Genomic DNA, 19,490 nt, shown 5'->3' on the forward strand with positions numbered 1-19,490 from the left:
CCTCATGTGCCAATACACCACAACAAAATGGCAGGGCAGAAAGAAAGCACAGAGTTCTTCTTGAAATGGCTAGGGTTCTAGGTTTCAAGCTGGGTTGCCTCTTCAATACTGGGGTGAGCGTGTGCAGGTTGCAACCTACATCACTAACAGACTGCCTACTCCTTTGCTGGGAAACAAGACACCATATGAGGTACTTTAATTCACAAAGCCTCACCTGATTATAATCATATGAAATGTTTTGGTTGCTTTATTATGGCTAGTAATGTTAATAGACTCAGTCCTAGAGGCTTGCCCTGTGTATTCCTAGGTTATCCTCAAACACAGAAAGGATACAAACTCTTAGATCTCAAAACAAACAAATTATTTGTCTCAAGAAATGTACAATTCTATAAGACAATTTTTCCTTACAGACTGTTTCATAAAACTACTCAACAAGAAGCCCAAACCTTCCATGATCCTAACCTCTCTTTGCCTGACCTTTGTGATGATGAATATCATATTGAAGATGCCCCTGAACCTATACACACCGATGTTCCCATAACTAACACTAAAGAAAATGAACCCACAAACCTGCATCACATCCAAGCTGAACCTGCCCCACCTGTTAGAAGATCTAAGAGATCTCATAAAACTCCATAATGGATGAATGATTATCATGTGAGCAATCTAGCCTACCCTACAAAAATCCACACTATCACCAATACTACAGTGACACCTTCTAACACTTGTCTCATGGTTCAAACTCTTAACAACACTGAACCCAAAAGCTTTAGAGAAGCTGTGTCTAAGGCAGAGTGGGTTAAGGCTATGAATGAAGAACTGGAGGCCTTGGAATTGAACACTTGGGAAATTACTGACCTCCCTCTTGGAAAGACTCCAATTGGCTGCAAATGGCTTCATAGAATCAAGTACTGCCCTGATGGCAGTGTTGATAGATACAAATCAAGATTAGTGATCCTTGGAAATAAACAGTAGTATGGTGAGGACCGTGAAGAAACATTTGCTCCAGTGGCAAAAATGACCACTTTTGAGGTCTTTATTAGCTGTTGCCTCTGTGTGTGAGTGGCATGTACATCAAATGGATGTAAAAAAATGCATTCTTGCATGGTGAACTTCAAGAAAATGTTTACATGAAAATGCCACCAGGATACAGTAAGCCAAGAGATAGGATACAAGTTGTGTCTGAGGGGGAGTCTTCAGCAAGTCCTACTAAGTCTACTCAAGTGTGTAAATTAACAAAGTCCTTGTATGGTCTTAAACAAGCACTCAGGCAGTGGTTCTCTAAACTATGTTCAGCTCTCAAGGATCATGGATTTCAACAATCTAAATGTGACTATTCTTTGTTCATAAAAGTAACACAAGGTAGACTCACCACAATTTTGATATATGTGGATGATTTACTTCTGGCTGACACTGATATTCAAGACATTCAAGATGTGAAAGCATTCTTGTCTACTCTATTTCATATGAAGGATATGGGAGAATTGAAATACTTCCTACGCATAGAGCCATAGAGGTTTATAGAAGCAACCAAGGGATGTTCTTGTCTCAAAGGAAATACATTCAAGATCTCTTAAAGGAGTATAAGCTTGTCAACTGCAGACCACTTAAATTGCCCATGGACTCACATCTTAAACTCACCACTGATGTAGTTGAAGCCATGAGCAGTCCTGAGCCTTATCAAAAGCTCATATGCACGCTAATTTACTTGACCATCACAAGACCAGATATAGCATACATAGTCCATATGCTTAGCCAATTCATGCACCAGCCCACTTTAGTGCATTACCAGGCAGGGAATAAGAGTGCTAAGGTATTGCATTGACAATTGCAGCTTATCCAGTGCATCATGAGAAAATAAAGCACGTTGACATTGACTGTCATTTCATTAGGGACAAGGCTATTGAAGGTGTAATCTCACCCACTTATGTCTCTTCTACAAATCAGCTTGCGGATGTTTTCACCAAATGCTTACCAGTTTCTCAGCATCATGCTTTGCTTCACAAGATGGGAGTTCAGAATGGAACTTCACTCTCATCTTGAGGGGGAGTATTTATGATCCAGCCCAAATGTTAAGCCCAATAGCTTATTATGAATCAAGGCACTGAGTGTCATTAAGTTTTTGTCTTAGAGTCTGTTTTCTCTGTAGCTCTGCTAACTGTCTGTCTTAGAATGGTTGTAAATCTTCCTAGGTTTTTGTGCTTGCCACTATATATATAAAGGGTGTGCCAATGTTAGAGGCGGGAGAGAAAAATACATGTAAGAGTCGCTTTCTCAAAATGAATGAAAGATGAACTAAATGAATGAAGATTGATGAAGTATGCAGATTTGATTCATAAAATCATCAGGTTGTGGTGGGGTGGGGTGGGGGGGGGGGGGAGAGAGAGGTGTGGCAATGGGTGGGGGAGGAGAAAGAGAGGTGTGACAGTAGGGGTGATATTTTTTTAATCTTTTGTTTTTAAATTTTTTTATAAAATTTGTTTATGGAACCAATTATTAGGCGACATATGTCCCATTTTACCTATTCTTTAGGTTATAACCGGTTTTGGCTTACTCAAAGTTAATGGGGTATAAAGGTTGCTTTATTCTAAAATAATCAAAAGGTTGCTCTATTATTTGCGAATTGCCAAAAGGTTGCATTATTGTAAGCAAAAAAACCCATAAACTTTTCATTTTTTTTCCTAGTTATTTTGACATAGTAGAATGAATAGGGTTGTTCTGTTCACCTTATATTCAATCTTTATTAAAAAAAATAATTTTAAATAAAGTCTAATACTCCCTCTGCTTTTCTTTTTTTTATTTGCAACATTGTTATTTTGGTGTACCTTTTGACCCCTTTAACATTAAATGAGGTGGAAAAAGGTAAAAAAAAAAAAAAAGTAGTACTTTTGGGTGGAAAAGAGAGAAACAAATATAATAGTGTTGACCATGTTTAACAAATAGAGTTTAGAGTTTAACTGTTAGAGTTTAGAGTTTAATGTTAGAGTTTTAACTTTTTGTTCAGCAAATTTGACTGCTGATTTGACAACTTTCTTTTATAAATAAGTTTGGTAACAATTGACTGATTTCTAAAAGCTGATTGACATTTTTTGTGTGAAATGATATTTATAGACATTTTAATACATATTTATAGTATTATTATGAAAGGCAAAAAAATCATTGAACATATAATTACCTAATCCTCTAAAGAAAAAGCTCCTATGAGAAGCTATTTCATTTTGAGAGTTTTTATTCCAAAACTCTATCTAAAACTCTATTTTACCAAACACCCCTTTTAGAGTTTTTAACTAGTCAAAACTCTAGAACTGGTCCAAAACTCTAATTGTCAAATACTCCATTACTTTTTGGTAGAAAAATAGAGAAACAAATATAATAGTACTACTTTTAAGGATAGGAGTTAGCTCAAGTAGGTAGAGCGCTCTCCCTTGGCCCCTGAGGTCTAGGGTTTGATCCTTACCCCCAGCATTATGCTGGTGTATTCCTTAACATGCTATGCATGCCTTACCAGCCAATGTGTTAGTGTTTCCTACAGGCTAGTAGCCTTGTAGGGGTTAGCCCTTGGGCTGACTTAATTTCCTAATCAAAAATAAAATAAAATAAAATAATAATAGTACTACTTTTTGATGGGCCAAGTCTCTTAATAAGCAAAGTTGAAACAATGTAGCAAGTAAAAAAAAAACAACCCTTTTAAAAAAAATGTAGCAAATAAAAAAAAAACGGGGGTAGTAAGTTCAAATAGATTCAAATAAGTTGAGATAAGCTTGAATAAAACATATCGATAATCCTTATGGTGCACAATTATTGAACTAGTTGTGGCACACATATCAACTTTACCCATATCTTGGTGGACTCCCAGCCCAATTAACGTGGGGTCATTTTCCGTCTCGACAACCTACTGGAGTCGGGAGGCAAGGAGGACAGAGAAACACATGCTCCGATTCTGAGTTACTCACTGCAATATTATTAATTAAACACACAAATACACACAATGTATACGTGTACGTACATGAATCATATGATGATATCATAATGAGTCTTAACACATGATACACGCTCATAGAATAAGTTTAGAGTTTTCCATATGCATTATGTACTAAAGATGTCTATTGCTTCCGATGCATATTGCATGCATGCCTTAGCTTCTCTGCTGCATCATTGATAATAATGTTTGTTTAGTTCGTACATGAGTAAATATTAGGAAACAGAAACACCAAAGATGGCAGAACCAAAAAACACTAATCCAAGCTCAATTATGTTTCATTCTTGTTACTCTCTTCACTCTTTATATGCCCTCTTTTTCTCATTCTTCTGTAAGCAACCCTTCTATTGATCGACCCGACTGCGATCACTTGTATTTGGGAGAAATTGAGGATCCCACTTTATAAGGGGAAAAAATCGAACCCTGGCTACAAGGGTAGGAGGAGGTTCTCCAACCATGCATGTATCTAGCACAGACAAACACTAGTCTTGTGCTTGTGTTGTGCGTGGTCCACCAAACTCAATAGATATGTGCTTCGGACCGACCTGATCAGTGCCATATTTACCTATGCTGAGCATATTTGATAATGGCTCAGTTGGTATATGTAACGCTTATGCAAATGTATTTTGAAGAGGAAAAGAGTAAAATAGGCTTCGATCTATGTGTGGTTGGTATTTGAAGAGCTTGCATTTTGTTTCATATTACCTACTCGCATACTCTTTGCAGATTGTAGCCTCATACAACACAGCACCAAGAAAAACCAAGACCAGCTAGCCTTCTCTTGACCTAAGCATGGTGAGCTTTTTTAGATCATATCTTTCATTTTGTATCACTAGCTTCAATTTCTACAACTTTCTCCGTTCCAAAATAATAAATCGATCACTTTCTAATAATATTAATAAGTTAAATTATGAACTTTCACTTATCAACCTTACACTCCAAGCCATTTGCTAGGTGGTTCTTAGTAATGGAGATAACTTTACATGTAATTTGCAATCCAAAAAAAAAAAATCCATGCGAAGGTTTATAGTAATTTGAAACATGTACTTTTCTTCATATATCTTCATGACCATAAAGTATCAGCCTTTAAAATTTAAATGAAAGTTTAAAATGGTTATAGAATGAATATAGGTAGGGAAATGAGACTTGCAAGATAACATAATACATGGTTACTTCTCATTGGTACCATTTACTACAATGAACTTCTATTTGTCGCTCCAAAAACTACTTAAAATCGCCCCAAAAAAAGTTGAAATTACATCTCTAACCTGTTCTTTCTTTTTCCCTTAACCACCACCCCAACCACCAGCCACCTCACCCCACCACCATTCACCTCCTGCCACCACCAACCCATTAACACAGCCACCCACCAGCATCCTCCACCCTCCCCCCTCTCTCTCCTTCTTCATCACTACATGCGTACCACCACCAGCCACCTCACTCCACCACCCTCGCCTCCACTTCCTTCGTCGCACACAACTGGATTCACCGCGTACTCAACCTCCCCAACCACCACCACCTTTGCCTGATTTTTTTTTTTACCATGGGCGAACGTCCTGCCTGGACGTTCGCCCCATGGTCCGAACGTCCCATGGTCAAAAAAATTCAGGCGAATTTGAGTGGTGGTGACGATGAGGCGAAGGTGGTGGTGGTTGGGGAGGTAGGTGATGACGGGTGGTGGCAGGGGTGGTAGCCTGGTAGGTGGTGGTGTGGGTGGTGTGGAAAAGAGGAAGGGTAAAATGGTCTACAAAAATAAACTTGGGGCGATTTTAAGTAGTTTTGGGCGATTTAATTGTAACCTTGTAAGAATATGAAAGAAAGATTAGGTTATACTTCTGTGTATAAACTATAATATAAAGATGTAAGGTTTATACAGTGACGTGTAATAATTGTGTCTATTACTTAGGGATTAGTCCCATTTTATACTCCTATTTTGGAGTTGTTCCATTAACTTAGCGTCTTGTTTTAACTCATCAGACAAGTGGTTAACTATTATATATTTATCTCAAAGATTGTCAGACATTAATCTAACCTTCAATTATATTCACAGATCTAAATGGGGTTTAGCTTGACATTTTCCATTACATCCAGAAATATTAGCTGCATTATTTAGGACACTTCCAGCTTAGTTTAATCATGTAAGAAGAAATTCATGTTTAAATCACATTTCTTTTAACAGAAACAAAATTCTCTCAATATATTTCAGCTGTTCTTATTGTATGTGATCTCTCTAATAACTGAAGGATTATTTTGTGCTTTTCTTCTGCAGTTTCTTAATTTCTGGCCATCCTTCTTATGGACAGAGCTAAAAGGGATGATTATCGAGGCCGATCCGAGTAAGATACTTAATTCATATTATCTACTTGCTAGTTGCTACATATTTTTATCTATAAAGTGCAATAGTTTCCAGTAATTTGCTCTAACATACACTGGGCAAGGTGTTTTGGGACACGTCCATATCTGTATTTTTTCTATTCAAATTTCAATGTTATGTATGTTCATACTTTTTTGTCTAAACTTCAATGCGACAAGGTTCCCTATAGGATTTTACCAGGAATTTGTTGAGATTTGTGAGTATCTTTTGTATGAGCTATATCTTCTTATGTCATTGTTAAGCCTAAACTGGTTGAATATTTCATCTTCGAAGTAGTAGCTTCGACTTTCGATGAACACACCCACAGACCCGTAGCCTTGTTGTTCTTTGGTCTTAAAAACAAGCAACCTTTTGTGACTTGTAGTAGAAGTGTTAATAACTAACACAACGACTAACAACTCTAATTAGAACCCTATGCAAAGTAAGCGGCTTCAGATTAAGGTTTGCAACCATTCAAGTAAGTTGACTTGACACGACCCATGTATTAAATGTGTTAGGTTAGAGTTGAGCTACCAAACACAACCCGGCACGACAACCCGTTTACTTGCTAAAGCATTGTTGTGTATCATTACTGTAGCTTGTAGTAATTTAAAGTTTTTTATTTTTATTTTCGTGTAAGTTCTGTGTTTCGCTTGTTGTATATTGTTTGTTCGCACCTCATTTTTCGTACATTGTGTGGGTTAATTCAGATATCAAACTAATTTGTGTGATTTATATGTGTGTGTTTGATAGATGATATAATAAAAGGGTTAGTTCATGGTTGAGAGCTGCCAACTTGTTTAATTAAGAGTTGGTTAGAATCAGGATAAGTTAACTCATTAACCTATAAAGCCAACCCAAAATTGACCCGACCCGACCCAATTGCTAGCTTAGGTAACCTCAAATCAATGTCTTTGTCTCTTGTTTGTTGAACCCTTCGAAAAGGCTTGGACAATATAACACCACTCAAACCCACATCAAACCATCACAAATTTTATCATCTTCCTCCACCTGTAAAGCATGCCTCCATTATACATCCAAACTCAAAATGGGTAAAGCTCAAGGCAAAAGACGCCATTAAGCTCAATTCTCATTAAGGCGCGAGACTTGGTAATGTACCATGCCCATACCGAGTATCAAGTCAAACATCACTGTCTTCCGAGAATAATAGAAGACAAAGAAGCTCACTAGACTACAGGCATCAATATTTACACAATAACTAACATATTATGCCTCTATTAGACTATCACAACACAGAGTGATTATATGGCAACGTACATAGCGATGAGTTAAGAAATAGAAGCTCATACAAAGTGTACTCAATAGATTCCGGGTATAATCCTGTAGGGAACCTTGTCACAGTATAGTTTCCAGTACTTGCCATACCTGCAAGTGTCACAAGATTCATTTTAAAACGTAAGGTGAAAATAACTTTAGAATTGGAATAGGGGAAATAGGAATTCAAATTTAACAATATGTTGATAGATGATCCAAAATACCACGCCAAGAAATATGCATGTAGTGTTTCTTTTCAGTTGTAGCAATCAAGAAATTTATAAATCATAAAAATATGGCAGGCACACAGTACGAATTGTCTTACTTTGATCGGCATCGGTCATCATCCCTTTTAGCACGGTCCACAAGAAGAATAGTGAGAAATATCACGTAGAAGTATGGCAAAAACTGCAGAAAGAAAGCACAATACAACATACATATTGGTTAATGGAAGGATAAACACAAATTACCCTCACTCATATGAATTTTACATCTCCATCAAACCGTTGTACCAATAACGTACTATTTCTGTAGAATTTATATTTTACATCTCCATCAAACCATTGTACCAATGCCGTACTATTTCTGTAGAATTTATATTTTACATCTCCATCATACCATGATACCAATGTAGTACTATTTCTTTAGGATCCTTCATTAGTGTTACCAAAAAAGGTAATATGGGAACATACAAAGTTAACACGCTAAATATAGATCGTGGCCTACTATTATGGTACAATAAGAATCTGTTGTCCCACATTTGTGTCTTGATCTAGAGTCCCAAATAGTTCACATCTTAGCCACCCCACTCACTTATATTAAGGTAGCTAAATTTTCATTTGACAAGATGGCAAAGTTGGAAAGAAGTGGGACACCAAATGAGCCACTAAATGGGATGGGAATAATCTTGGGATACACAAGTCCTTATAGAGTTTATAAAAAAAGTTACTTACATGATCAAAAAGTGCAGGAAGTGACCAGAAAAAAGCGGCTAAAATTTCTGGGACATAATGGAAATGTCGAGATAAACCCCACCTGTGAATAAAAACAGATATATAAAGGCACATTATTATTTGTAACAATGACTTAATGTTAAAGGACATAAAAAAGGTACAAATCAGTCTCGAAATAAAGAGACTTGCCAAACTCATTCTTTTTGCAGAGCAAGTCAATGTTGATACTTCTGCAGAAAGTAAAGAAGCACAAAATTTAACAAAGTGACTGCGAACAGAAAACCCACCATCCTGAGGTCAACAGAAGACTAGTCTTGGTTTCTCCTGATGTCGTAGTGTATGAGGCCAGAATCTGCAAGAGTATTCAACTGCTTAAGCATCATAGTGTCCGAGCATACTAAGGAAAAAGGAGACTTCCGAGACTAGAACCAGGGGAAAGGAAAAAAGAAGAAGAAAAAATGAAGGTAAAAGGTGTACCTTTGAAGGAGCTTTCCCCCAAACCAAGCCTTTGCCATTAGTTCTACGAAACTCTTGTCTCTGCCTGTCGCAGTCGTAATTGATAAAGATGCACAAAATACCCGCCACCAGAATATAAACCGAAAGCTGAAACACAAGAAAAAAAATATTGTAAGGAACATATATTGTCTGCTTTTCTCTAATGATGAGCTAACAAGTAACAATGCACTAAATCTAGAATACTTCTCAATGACAAAGTTACCTGAATTCCAAGATGAACAGGGTGGTTGACTAGATACATGCCTGGAGAAGTATACACCGAAGGGACCCACACCAAGCATCCCCAGCAAATGTAGAACCCGGCTGCCAGAGTCACATTTGCAGCAGTAAAAAACAGATTGAGCATCACAGAGATGACAGGTTCAAAATTTTCTCTTCTTCATAAAGGCTTTGAGAATTCTTCCTTTATTTATGATAAAACTCAGTGTTACCTAATTCCCTAATTCCCCCGCGAATCGTGAATTGAGAAAAGCGAATTATGGTCGGTTTTGGTTCATTTTTGGCTCATTTTGGGCGAATTGGCGAATTCAAAAGGTGAATTAGATAGCGAATTAGGTAACACTATAACTCCATGATTAGATAGAAGTGTCACAGGTTCACAACAATTGATTAAAATTTACATAGGCAAAGCCATTTCCATATGCGCTAATTAGGGTGAATTCGGTTCAACTGATGTTATTTAATCAAAACTTATCGAAACTTATCTGAACTTAATCTTGTTGAACAGAGCACTATCTTATTGTCAAGAGTAGGAAAAGTAGTTTGTTGTGAAGATTTCAGCCAACAGAATAGTCTCGATTTTAACTGAATTTCATCAGAAATGGTAAGATCAATGAGTCAGCTACATCACAGTGAGAGATTTAAAAACCACAAACCTCGATCGTGGGCAATGTCCATGGTATTCCAATACCCAGCTTCCCACCAGAAGAACTTTGTGACATACACAACCATTAAAATGGTATTGACCAGTATGGAATCAGAAACCTTGCCATAAAGCTCATACTGTTGAAGTTAACACCCAGAAGACAAAGGAAAAGCATCTTTTAGTGAATATGAAATAGTCAACTATGAACGTAAAAGTAAATGAGTATTTACAATCTTTCTCTTAGCTTCCTTAAAATTTAGCAACATATATGGTCTCCACGTTCTAAATCGCAGGATTTCTAAACTTCCAAAATCTAAATTAATTACAATTAGCGTCTTTTAGTATGAAAAAGGTACTAATAGTTAAAAAACAAAAAAAAAAAAAGGTTCTAAACCATGTTATTTCTGTTGGCAAATCCATGAAACTCAGTATTCTCAGACGAATTACCTGCTTTATAGAGTATGTTAAGGCAAGGACTGCCCAAGACATCATTCCAAATCTGCAGTTCGTAAAAACTTTTATGTCGAAGTTCTTACCAATTCGTGGATATAGCTCCATACCCTAGAAACAGAGAAAGCAATATATATGTGAGGCATGCATAGATAGAAGCATAATTGTAATACAAGTAAAGGGAAAGATGAGAGACGAAAACATATGTCATGATGGTGCAATGGAGCTCACCCAATAGAAATCAATTATAAAGTTCCCGCAAGAACCGGAATCCGTAGAAGATGGTGCGATATGTCCCTACAGGTGAACCAGCACTCTGTTATAGAAGACCATGCATAATCAGGACACTCTAAAACCCTAATGTGTCAATTGGATGATTTAAGATATCACACTTTTATGTACAATAAGATGCAAAATATGAAGCTTCCAACTATCAGCGTTGAGAATATTTCTCCCAAATGATCATACACAATCGCCGGATTGAAGATATTAAACCTGAAACAGTCAAGAAGACAAACAGTTGGATACATCGTGATGCATATTAGTGACATAATGCAGTTATCTACTCAAAAACTGTCCACAAACATAAAGCAGCTAAGAGAAAAATCAAAGGAAAACCACTATTGATAAATACAGGCATACCTCCCTTCCTAATTCAGAAAAAACAAGGAAATAACATTCACCATTTAAGTCGGCCAGAGTGGTATATATAACCAATCTAGGGCGCGTTCTTTTCACCTTCTAAAAAAATGTATTTCAGAGTTGGTTAGGTCTAATAGGTTCATATGAAGAGACCGCACCCATAATCTAAATTATTTCAAGAGAAAAAAGGTGATCACTTCTATCCTATACTTCCTCCGTCTTTTTTTCACTTCACCATTTCTATTTTCTAGTTTGCACATTTGCCAACACACAACTTTTAGCATCAATGAATATAATTATGCAGAAGTAAAAATCATAAATAAAAGAATTGGTTTTTAAAAAATATATATTGGAACGAATCTAACAAAATCCTAATGACTAAGTTTTTCCGTATGTATAGATAATCTAAGATGGTCAAAGTTGAGTATGTAAATAGTATAAAAAGTAAAAATGGTAGAAGCAAAATACATGGAGGAAGTAATCTATAATACTCGTCAAAGTACAGGATTCAAACGGGAGGCAACAAATGGAGTATCCAGACTTACAATAACTATCGGATACAAATTAACTATTTTTTAAGACAGATATTAAAGTGGCAGATCTTTTATCCCCATACTCTTGTGGAGGAAAAATCAGACTGCATGGGGAAGTGATAGTGGTTGAAAATTCAACTCTAAACTGATAACTTGAGCCACTGAAAGAAAGTGAGATTAGTAAAGTTACTCACCACCAAAGTCCAAGATAAGTGACCAAAGTGACAAAATATGCTTGCATACCATTTGCCTGCAATAAATTCAACAGGAAAGCCATGATTTCAGTAAGACAAAATCCAGGTAACAGATACATAAGTTAATCTTTTTCAATAAGAAAGAACAACTATATAACGTACCTTATAGACAGGACGCTTCCCTGTGGGAGATATAGGTCCCTCCACTCTTTTCCCTGGTAACAATAGCTGAAGTGCAGCCTCATAAACTCCATAACAGAAGATAATTTTGCATGCAATGTATGTGGGTTTAGGGCATATGTTAATGAAACCTTGTAACCCCTGTTCCTTGAAGTTTTGCCATGTCTGAGATAGAGAGCCATCAGCATGTACCATTGTATACCATCTGCATAGCACAAAAACTTCAATGAAATAACAACAGAGGATTTCTGATTCCATAACTTTTTATCTACTTAATCACATGAGTCTTGCATATAATATATAGTACTGACATTATTGCAAGAATGCAATTACACTCCACCCGAACCCCCTCCCCGCAAAAGTAAAGAAGAGGAAGAAAAGACCCGGGAATGACACTTCTCATCTGAGAAATCACTGAAAACTTCTTCTCAAATGCTAAACACAACTAATTATGGAACCATAAGGAAAAAAGTTGAATTAGATCCTTTTTTAGTTTCAAGAGGATTAATACACAATTTCACCTTTGAGGACATTTCTTAAATGACTAAAGCTAGTAAACATGTATTCTTCTCATCTTGTTCTGTTTAATGAATTGATTACCTGGAAAAGCTGCTCCTTCAGTTTGAAAAAGACGTAAATAAGCTATAAGAATCATATTAGCTCGGTTGGTAGATGGTACTGTATTCATATGTAGTTTTGTATAAAAATTATCATGACAATGTCCAGAGTAATGCTTGTAAGCTCCAAAACTTGTGGTTTTTTTTTTACAAATTTTCATTACCACTTCAAAGGTGGTACTGAGAGGAAACGAAAATTAGTGAAGAAAAAGAGGTGGTGATGAGATTTCATTACTATGGTAATGAGTATGGAAATTCTTGCATATTACGTATGATTTCATCATCATTACCAGCGTTTAGTGCAGCCAACCAAAAAGAACGTTAAAGGTACAATTCATGACATTCGACATTAAAAACAATAAAATTTAACATTCATGCAACATAGAGCACTGTTGATAGAATAGAGAAACAGAAATGAGATTTGCCGCACATTAGCATAGAAAATTGATCACTTAAACAAAAGTGGGAAGGTCTAAGAAGCTTGCTGATGCATCAACAAAGCAAAACTTATATTCCTACATCAGACTAGGAATCTCAGCTGGATACCCTAAAACACACTCTCAATAGATTAGGAGCTAGGGATTGTGAATATATTGGCCAGTTGCCAGATGATCTTAAACATGATACTTGTTTAAGAGGCTAAATCAGCAACAGGCAAACATATAGTCATATAGACCATAACTTGAAAACTTAGATTGATATTGTCCAACGAGCAATTATCACTCTACATGTTTTGGTTTCTTTTGAGGAGAATGGTCCTTTCACTAACGGCTAACAGAATCCAAATAATTTTAAAAATCCAGTGCTTCATGAGTTGATGATTGAAGCTGAACACTTTGTTACTTGTCAAGAAAGCTGAGGGCTGACAATAACTTCAGCTGAGGGCTGACAATAATTCAACATTGTGCAATGATATACTCTCCCAGGTAAAACAACCACATTCCAGTCAATACCGACTATTCCCATATATGAGTAGTAAAAAAGCAGATTTGTTTTCCAATGCTGATGAAGCTACTCCATAGTTCCAAAGTTTGAACCATGTTTTCAAGTCTAACAAACCTTAAGAGTCAGCAATACAGAATTTGAATTGAGTAGATGTCAGTTATATATTCCTACGAAAGTGCACATGGCGGATATCCCCCCAGCAGAAATGCACACAGGAATGAATATGTTTAACATTCGAGTTGAAGGACAAAAGAACGTAACTCTTACATATTGGCTTTGAGATCACATTATCAGTCTAAATCCAAAGTTCTCCCAACCATTTACAAGAAAACTGCAGAGGTCTCTCTGTTCTCTTCAACTCCGTAATAAATATTCAGAAAATTCAGTTTTGATCTGGGGAAGTCAATAAGAACCAGCAATGTATGTAGCACGGAGATGGCTGGGGTTTTGAAAAAGGCAAACATTGGAAACCTCAAATTCCAGCTATTTTGAGGCTTCAGTAGCATGAAAACGGCTAGAGTTCCAAAAACCGGGAAACATCGAGTCCTAGAGGTTTTCGTGTTATATTAGCCATAATTACATATGAGAAATTCACATGAAAACCAGCTAAAATCAATTTTACTCATCATCAGAAAACAATTTTATTCACTTTTATCACTAAAACTAAGAAGAGAACAGGGATAATATTGGAACTTCATTGTTGCCACTGTGTAACTTTATAAATTCTTAATTGTTTGTTCCTACATAAAGACATGTTTGCAGTGAAATAAATTGGATCATCCCACATCACCCGATCCCGCACATGAACTAGTAGACAAACATTAAATCTTTGTTTAAAATCAGAAGCAACAACTTCCAGTTTCAAAAGAATCAGAAATCACCTGAAAGATTTCCCTAAGAAAATAAATAAATAAATAAAAAGAAGTCACCTTCACTAAACCATATAATATAATAACACCATTGACATAGTTAAACTAAACCTAATTAAATAAGTATTAATGCATAACTAAACCAAAACCCATGAAAGTTCATAGCACCATTAACAAATTCCTTAACAAGAATATAATAAGATTATAATATAATCAATCCCATGAAATCCAACCCAACAATTGTCCTCTTCTAAATCAACTAAATTTAATTAAAAACACTACAACAAACTTATTAAAAAAAATCAATAAATTTCATGATCAAAGAAAACATAATCACCAATTTAAATTAAGATTTTACTACACTGAACACCAAAGATCAGAACTTTGCATGTCACTAACCCCATATCCAAAAATGAGATAAAAATTAAACACAAAAAAAAAAAAAAATTGAAAAGAGGAAAAGGGTATGCTTACAGAATAATAACAAAAGGAGGGCAAAGAGTGAGAAGTGATAACATTGACACATAAGTAACCATGGGAGAATGCACTGTTTTTGCTTCCGCCATTTTTACTTTCTCTTTCTAAACTCTATTTCTTTCTAATTTTTGGGATAAAACTTCAAATTCTCTCTATTTCACCACTTTCTCCTTCAGAAATCAGTGGGGATACTTAAAATTCTAACTATTGTATAAGGAAAGAAATTAAGACACATCCAAAAATAAATTTCTAACCCAAAGAAATGATTTTCCAAAAAGATGGCTGCTTTTTTACTTTTCTTATTTACTCCAATTGACTTAAGAGCCCCTTCTTTCATTATTACACCATTCGTTTTCTGGTAGTTACAATACAAGGGAGGTACTTCCTCCATTTAAAAAATACACAAATACACTTTTTTCGGGTACGCTTGACCATGCATGACTTAATTATTAATGTCTCTAATTTTGTAAGGGGTCGTTTGGTTCAAGATATGAAATAAAGAGGAAATGGATATAAATAGAGGAGGAAAACAGTAACAAAGATGGTTATCTTTATTGAGTGTTTGGTTCAAGTCAAGGAATGAAAATGAAGGATAACATTTAACTTCAAGTAATGGATTTTGTTACTTGAGGAGGGAAGATAACAAATTGGGGGAATCCATTACCATCAAGTAATGGTAAGGGATTGATGAGGGGTTGAACCAAATAAGAAGAAAGGGAGTCGGTAATTGATTCCGTTTCTTGAAACCCAAAAATAGTGAACCAAACGACCCCTAAATGTACAAATTATAAAAAATTGATATTGTGAAAGTATATACAAAGATGGATTTAATAAAATATCTCATAATTATATCTTGCTTGTATGTAAAATACATAAAACACTGTCAAACGAGGTCTCGTAAAAATCAAACCGCGTCGTCTATTTTAAAATGAATGTAGTATATAGTATGTAAAATGTGGTGAGAAACTGAGAATAGATATTTGTACTTTGTTGATAGGAAAAAAGCTACTCGTGAGGTAGAGCGACAAATGGGTTAGATAAAGAACATTTAATAAGTCGGTAATAGAGCAATTAATTTAAAACCTCCTAAAAAAGAAGTGTTGTAATAAAAAGAAAACATATAGTACGTAAATTTATACTTTCTTTATGGGACAAACTCGTACTCTTCCTGTCAATGGTCGTTAAAATAAAATTTCGATAAAAATAAGTTATATTAAAAAAAACACTCAACTTAAAATAACTTAAGTTTATATAAAAATTAAAATTTAAGTGAGGAGAAGCTAGCCTCAACCGTAAAAGCTCAATCTTATTAAAAAAAAAAATTGTAACATAGGTGAAAAAAGGAAAAAAAAATATAATAGTAATACTTTATGATGATCCAAGTACTCTAAAAGAAAATATAACAAGTAAAAAGAAACACTTATATAGATAATATACTCCCTCCACTTTTATTTATTTGCTACATATTGGTTTACACAAGAATTTAGGAGATGTCATCTTCATTCTTTTTTAGTGTACTTTTTGACCCCTTTAGCATTAAATAGGGTGGGAAAAAGGAAAAAAAAGTAGTACTTTTTGGTGGAAAAAGAGGGGAAACAAATATAATACTACTACTTTTTGGTGGTGGCCAAGTCTCCTAATAAGAAAATGTAGCAAATAAAAAAAGCAACCTTTTTAAAAAATGTACTCCCTCCGTTTCATATTAATCTACATACTTTGACATTTTACACTATTCACAAATTGCACTTTGACCCTCGTTTGTGATTTATACGTGAATAAAAACATAGTCATGTGGGATCTTGTTAAATTCGTCTTAGCATGTATTTTATTAATATGTACTTTTTATAATTTTTACAAATACAAAACTAAAGATACATGTCCTCAAAGTTTTACATCGACATGCGTAAAAAATGTAAGTGTGTAGATTAAAATGAAACGGAGGGAGTAGCAAATAAATAAAAACAGAAGGAGTAGCAATAAAAAAAATGGAAGAGGTATATAACTTTCTCGTGCGTACTTTTATCAATGTCATCGATGTATCATGTATTCATGTACTCCTTCGACAGCATGAGAATGTCACAAGGTTGTTCAGGTTACATACAAAGAATTAACAGAAAGTATATTTTATTACTTAAAGTTGTTGAAATGATTTTAATTTGGAGAGAAAGTGTGTTTTGAAACTTTGCCTTGACGTTTACTCTGACTCCTGACCAGGCAAGTGGAGTGTGCAACCCACTTTGAAAAATCTTCTCAAGTTACCCACGGGCCACGACAGAACTTGTGTGGCGGAAAATCCGAAGCTTGTACAAAAACCACTGAGGCAGTCACACTCATCCAAACATTACTCGAAAGATAATTATCCCAAAGATTGGATTCGAACCTTAGGCAATGCTTTGAAACTTGGGATGGTATTCCATTAAGCTACCATCTCTCTCTGGACACTAATCTTATTATAGTAAGAGAGAGGTGATAACTTAGTGGAATACCTCCCCAAATTTCGGTGCATTGTCCAGGGTTCGAATTTTTATCTCAACAATATGCTGGGGTATTTATTTTTGGGTTGTTTAGCCTTGTACTTAGGCTATGTTCAGTTCACCTGAAATTTTCTAATCTGAACTTATCTGAACTTATTTTTTCTGATCTGATCTGATCTGAACTTATTTTTTCAACAAGATCTTATCTTTTATAAAATATATTATTACTATTATATTATTACTTTGTAAATCATTATTATGCAATACATTATAAGATCTCCTTTATAGTGTTACTATTATTATCATTTTATTTCTATTACAACTTTTATTAATAATAATAATTATTATTATTATCATTATTATAAGAACAACAATAATAATTATAATCATAATTATTATTATTACTAAAAATAATTATATAACTCAAGTCATTATTTTATAAGAGCACTTATACAATGTTTCACACTTTCCCTTAAAAAAAAGTTTCACACTTGAGAAGTCGGCAAACTGAACTCTTTTTTTTCCATATAAAATAGAACAAGATATACAAACAACTATGACTTGAGCAAAAAATAAATAATATCGTGCAACTTCAAATAGCTAGAGAGATTTGGAATTCGGTAGGAAGAGGTATACCGAATCTAAATTTATAATTTGTATCTCACACTTAGCTTATTTTGAAATGTAGTCCGAACTTAGTAGTTTTGTTGTCATGAATTTGAGATATCATATCTTATTTTTACGTCAATCTTATGTTCTTAACACGTGACTTTTAATTTTCTATTATTTAATAACAACAAAATAACTTAATATAATAATAACAATGACATTTATAATGGTAACAACAAGATTAATAATAATTACCAATATTAATAATTAATAAGTACAACAACAACAACAATAATAATTCTTTTGAACAAATGTACTAGTAAATAATAATACCCCTTTGTATTTTTTTATCTTTTCACTTAGAATCTTGACACTATTCACAATTAGAGATAATCTTTTAGATTTTTCTCAATATATAAGAAAAAATATAGTCATGTGGGGTCTTGTTTGATTCGTCTCAATGAGTACTTTATTAATATTCAATTATTATAATTTTTATTAATATGTAGTGAAAGATATTTAATAATAATAATTTTTAAATATAAGCATGATATGATCTGATTGATCTGTCTGATCTGATCTGATCTGGTCTGATCTGATCTGATCTGATCTGATCTGATCTGATCTACTGAACTTATTTTTCTGATCTGATCTGATCTGAACTTATTTTTTCTGATCTGATCTGATTAGATCTGAAATAAGCAAAAATAAGGTGAACTGAACATAGCCTTAGTCTCTGAGTTGGTGTGTCCTGCAAGCTAGTAGTCTAGTAGGAGTTGGTCTTTGCACCAATTATCTTTCATAAATAAAAAAAAATCTTATTGTAGTACATGTTTTTCTGGTTTATTTTAAACTAAAATGAACTTAATTAAACTTAAATAATTTGAAAAAATGTGAAAGAAAAATAGTTTATCTGAATTGAAATTGTGCCCCAAAAATAAGCCTAAAGCCTGTAGCTTTGTACCAAATCATTATTTTCAAGGTGCTTATTGCACGAGCCGAACCCGAATTGTATAGGGTTCGGCTCGGCTCGTGGGAGCTCGATAAATGAAGTTTGGCTCAAGCTCATGAGCTACTCTCAAGGCTCGAGCTCGGCTCGGCCCGTCTCGTCTCGAGCTCAATTTGAGACAATGTAAGAATAATCCAAACAACATTAAACCAAACTAAAAATTAATATTGGACATTCAAAAAAATTGTTAACAAATCTTGTAGAATTATAGATTAACAAAATCACGCATGACTTTTTTTTCGTATAAATCATAAATAATGATGCTAAAAGTGGTAAATATAAATAGTGTAGAAGTACAAAGTATATATAATTTGTAGAATAAAAGGCGGAGAAAAGTACTATGTATGATGTATCTAGTGGGTGAACTATTTGCATAATTTGGTTGTCCACTTAGGCTATGTTCAGTTCACCTTATTTTTGCTTATTTCAGATCTAATCAGATCAGATCAGAAAAAATAAGTTCAGATCAGTTCAGATTATGCTTATACTTAAAAATCATTATTACTATTAAATATCTTTCATTACATATTAGTAAAAATTATAATAATTG

At 34.5% G+C, this 19,490-nt stretch overlaps 1 protein-coding gene and 1 long non-coding RNA gene across 3 annotated transcripts; one reads left to right on the forward strand and one right to left on the reverse strand.

Annotated features, from left to right (window-relative positions):
- The first annotated feature begins 3,877 nt into the window (after positions 1 to 3,877).
- On the forward strand, positions 3,878 to 17,560 carry LOC104907278 (uncharacterized). Of its 2 annotated transcripts, none has more exons than XR_007276561.2 (3): positions 3,878 to 4,774; positions 6,249 to 9,436; positions 17,063 to 17,560. It is a non-coding gene; the product is annotated as an uncharacterized LOC104907278 (long non-coding RNA). The 2 variants fall into 2 exon arrangements; XR_002041362.3 differs by lacking the exon at positions 17,063 to 17,560 and having other exon boundaries at positions 3,889 to 4,774; positions 6,249 to 6,315; positions 8,770 to 12,145.
- On the reverse strand, positions 7,382 to 14,988 carry LOC130592159 (7-dehydrocholesterol reductase). The gene is made up of 13 exons (XM_057396327.1): positions 14,846 to 14,988; positions 11,923 to 12,145; positions 11,761 to 11,816; positions 10,784 to 10,886; positions 10,623 to 10,688; positions 10,389 to 10,502; positions 9,952 to 10,078; positions 9,279 to 9,379; positions 9,038 to 9,163; positions 8,848 to 8,912; positions 8,561 to 8,642; positions 7,933 to 8,015; positions 7,382 to 7,718 (listed from the first exon to the last, which is right to left on the reverse strand). Exons 1-13 carry the CDS (start codon positions 14,935 to 14,937, stop codon positions 7,652 to 7,654), a joined length of 1,305 nt encoding a protein of 434 aa, XP_057252310.1. The 5' UTR covers positions 14,938 to 14,988; the 3' UTR covers positions 7,382 to 7,651.
- Positions 17,561 to 19,490: the final 1,930 nt, after the last annotated feature.

This window comes from Beta vulgaris, chromosome 7 (genome assembly GCF_026745355.1).
Source record: "Beta vulgaris subsp. vulgaris cultivar EL10 chromosome 7, EL10.2, whole genome shotgun sequence".
Lineage (NCBI taxonomy): Eukaryota > Viridiplantae > Streptophyta > Magnoliopsida > Caryophyllales > Amaranthaceae > Beta > Beta vulgaris.